This window comes from Microtus ochrogaster, linkage group LG2 (genome assembly GCF_000317375.1).
Source record: "Microtus ochrogaster isolate Prairie Vole_2 linkage group LG2, MicOch1.0, whole genome shotgun sequence".
In the NCBI taxonomy this organism is placed as follows: domain Eukaryota; kingdom Metazoa; phylum Chordata; class Mammalia; order Rodentia; family Cricetidae; genus Microtus; species Microtus ochrogaster.
In genome coordinates this window covers 32,769,006-32,771,588 of record NC_022028.1, presented here as the reverse complement: position 1 = coordinate 32,771,588, position 2,583 = coordinate 32,769,006, and the positions used below count along the sequence as shown (strand labels likewise).

Here is a 2,583-nt window from a genome sequence, read left to right as displayed (position 1 = left end):
ACGAGGACACGCATACACAAACACATGCACACACGTGTGCACATACGTGCAGACACGAACACATGCACGAGGACACGCATACACAAACACATGCATACACATGTGCACATATGCGCAGACACGAACACATGCACGAGGACATGCATACACATACAAACACATGCACACACACGCGCAGACACGAATACATGCATGAGGACATGCATACACACACAAACATACACATGCACACACATGTGCACATACGCGCAGACACGAACACATGCACGAGAACATGCATACACATACAAACACACACATGCACACATACGCGCAGACACGAACACATGCATGAGGACACACACATACAAACACATGCACACACGTGTGCATATACACGCAGACACGAACACATGCACGAGGACATGCATACACATACAAACACACACATGCAGACACGTGTGCACTCACTCTGCTGCTTTTCCTTCCAGCAGTTGTTCCGGAGGTTGGCGATATAATCATCTTCCACATTCCGTTCCACGGTTTTGAGGCTGGAGCCCGTGTATTCTTCGGAAAAGGTGTCTGCCACATAGTACGTGACACTCAGGTGGTCAGTGACTCGCTTGTGGATATGGCCCACCGACCTGACCGGAAACACAGCAGGCACAAAGTGGGCAGCTGGAAGGGTGATGGCCCGGTGGCAGGAGGTGCCACACAGGCCACAGGGACAGCTGGCTCCCCAAAATGAAGGTCTGCAGCGAAGGCGGAATGCCCTCTGCTGCATGAAGAGTCCAGCCTATGGAAACCCCACCTTTAGGTGCTCTGCTGAGAACTGGGGCATGTGGGAGAAGTCCTGAGGAGAGGTCTGGGAAGCTGCTCTTGGCAAGGGTGTGGGCTCTGTCTTCCCTGTCTCTAAGCTCAGGGATGTCCAAGGCCTGCCTGGAGTTCTGAGTCCCAGGTTGAAATGAGAGCACAGAGCTGTGTCTGTCTCTAAATGGTGTGTGTGAGCATGGATGGGTTGGGAGCTCATATTCAACTCCACAAGAGAAACCAAAAAGGAACAGAATGTCAGAAGAAGCTGTAGCCACAGGATCTGCGGGCAGCAAGAGAAGCCTTGACACCCAGCAGGAGCCACTGCTCCAGGGAGGCAGCCCCAGCACGCATTCTCATCTGTCTCCAGCTGCTGGAGAAGGGTTGCACCTGGCCCCAGGCAAGCTGTACTGGTGAAGGAGCAGAGGCCAACTCTGCCCCCTGCTGGCTGAGGGAGCCTGCCGGGGCCTTGGCAGTGGGCGGGCCAAGGGATCAGAGCTAAGGGCTTGGGGGAGCAGAAGCTGAGAAGCCACTGTTCCTGGCACTAGGAAAAAACAGGCATTGACACCTCTGAGAGTCAGCTCACTCACTCAAGCTGACCACTGGCCGTTGAGAGCGCGTAGCCACTCAACAGACATTGCTGAGCTCGTCCAGTGGGCGAGGTATCTCACACGTGTTACTAATTCCTCCAAGTAGATGGACGCTATTGTTTCCATTTTACAGATGAGGGAACCAAGGTTACATGACTCACCTGGGGTCACAGCTCTCAATGCAGAACCAGGATGTAAGCCACCCCCCTCTGAAGGACTAAACCCCTGTTCTTTCTTAGGGATTCAAACAGACTGTAAATAAGAGTAGAGGCCCTCTCAGGGTCAGCAAAGGTGGGAACCGTGGTGGGAAGTCATGTTTATAAAATCACGCAGGACAGTGTGTCACCTCGAGGAGGGGCCTGGAACTTCTTTGGTGTTTTCTGAGGGGTCATGAGCCTCAAAAGTCTAAGGGGCTAGGCTCAGACAGTGTGCTTCTCGACCTAAGCCAGCTTTCTCTGCTATGCGTGGCTACCTGCTAGATCAGGGTGGGAAGGTGGAGCTCTGGTGAAGACCGAGTTCCCCTACGGTGCTGGGCTGGCCCAGGGACGTGTACTCACGGTCTCGGGCTCAGGCTGTAGGGTGGGCTGGATACCATGAGCTGGCTGAGCGCTGACACCAGGATGAGAATGAGGATGGGCATCAGCTGGACAAACACTCCGAGCCCGCCCTGGAGGAAGAACGGCTGATGGTCAGAGCTCCCCAGGATAACGGCACCTGTGATGCCCTCCCTCCCTTCCCTCCCATAGTTCTCTCCCAGGGCAGAAGATCCTCCACATGGCAGCTTTTCCAGAAAAAGACAAAGCAAGCAGTGGCGAGCACATGGTGTGTGCAGACAGTCAAGAAAGAACAACCACCAGCGAGTGTCAGTGGCTGGAAGGGAGGCAGGCTGGAGAGAGACCTTCACAGTCCGTATCTTTTTTGAATTGTCACAAATACACCACCGATAGAAAAGCAGCGAATTAAAGGGTTGGGACGCAGTCTGTGGTATGCAGCTTTTCTAGCACGAACAAGGCCTTGGGTTTGATTCATAGAACAAAAACAAGACAACTAAAAATAAATTCATTATATAAAATAGTGATTTTAAAACCTCTTCTGTATGTTAGATATAAAGACATGCCTATAGCTGGGCGATGGTGGCGCACGCCTTTAATCCCAGCACTCGGGAGGCAGAGGCAGGCGGATCTCTGTGAGTTCAAGACCAGCC

The 2,583-nt window shown here is 52.9% G+C and overlaps 1 protein-coding gene across 3 annotated transcripts in view; it reads right to left on the bottom strand.

Moving 5' to 3' along the window:
• Positions 1–2,583, bottom strand: part of Dnajb12 (DnaJ heat shock protein family (Hsp40) member B12) — a 23,519-nt gene that overhangs the window by 3,817 nt on the left and 17,119 nt on the right. For all 3 annotated transcript variants that reach the window (XM_005360057.3, XM_005360056.3, XM_013351237.2), the window contains exons 6-7: positions 1,937–2,046; positions 451–623 (exon numbers count right to left, since the gene is read on the bottom strand). In XM_005360057.3, coding sequence (XP_005360114.1) covers positions 451–623; positions 1,937–2,046 — 283 coding nt within the window. The remainder of the gene's footprint in view (positions 1–450; positions 624–1,936; positions 2,047–2,583) is intronic.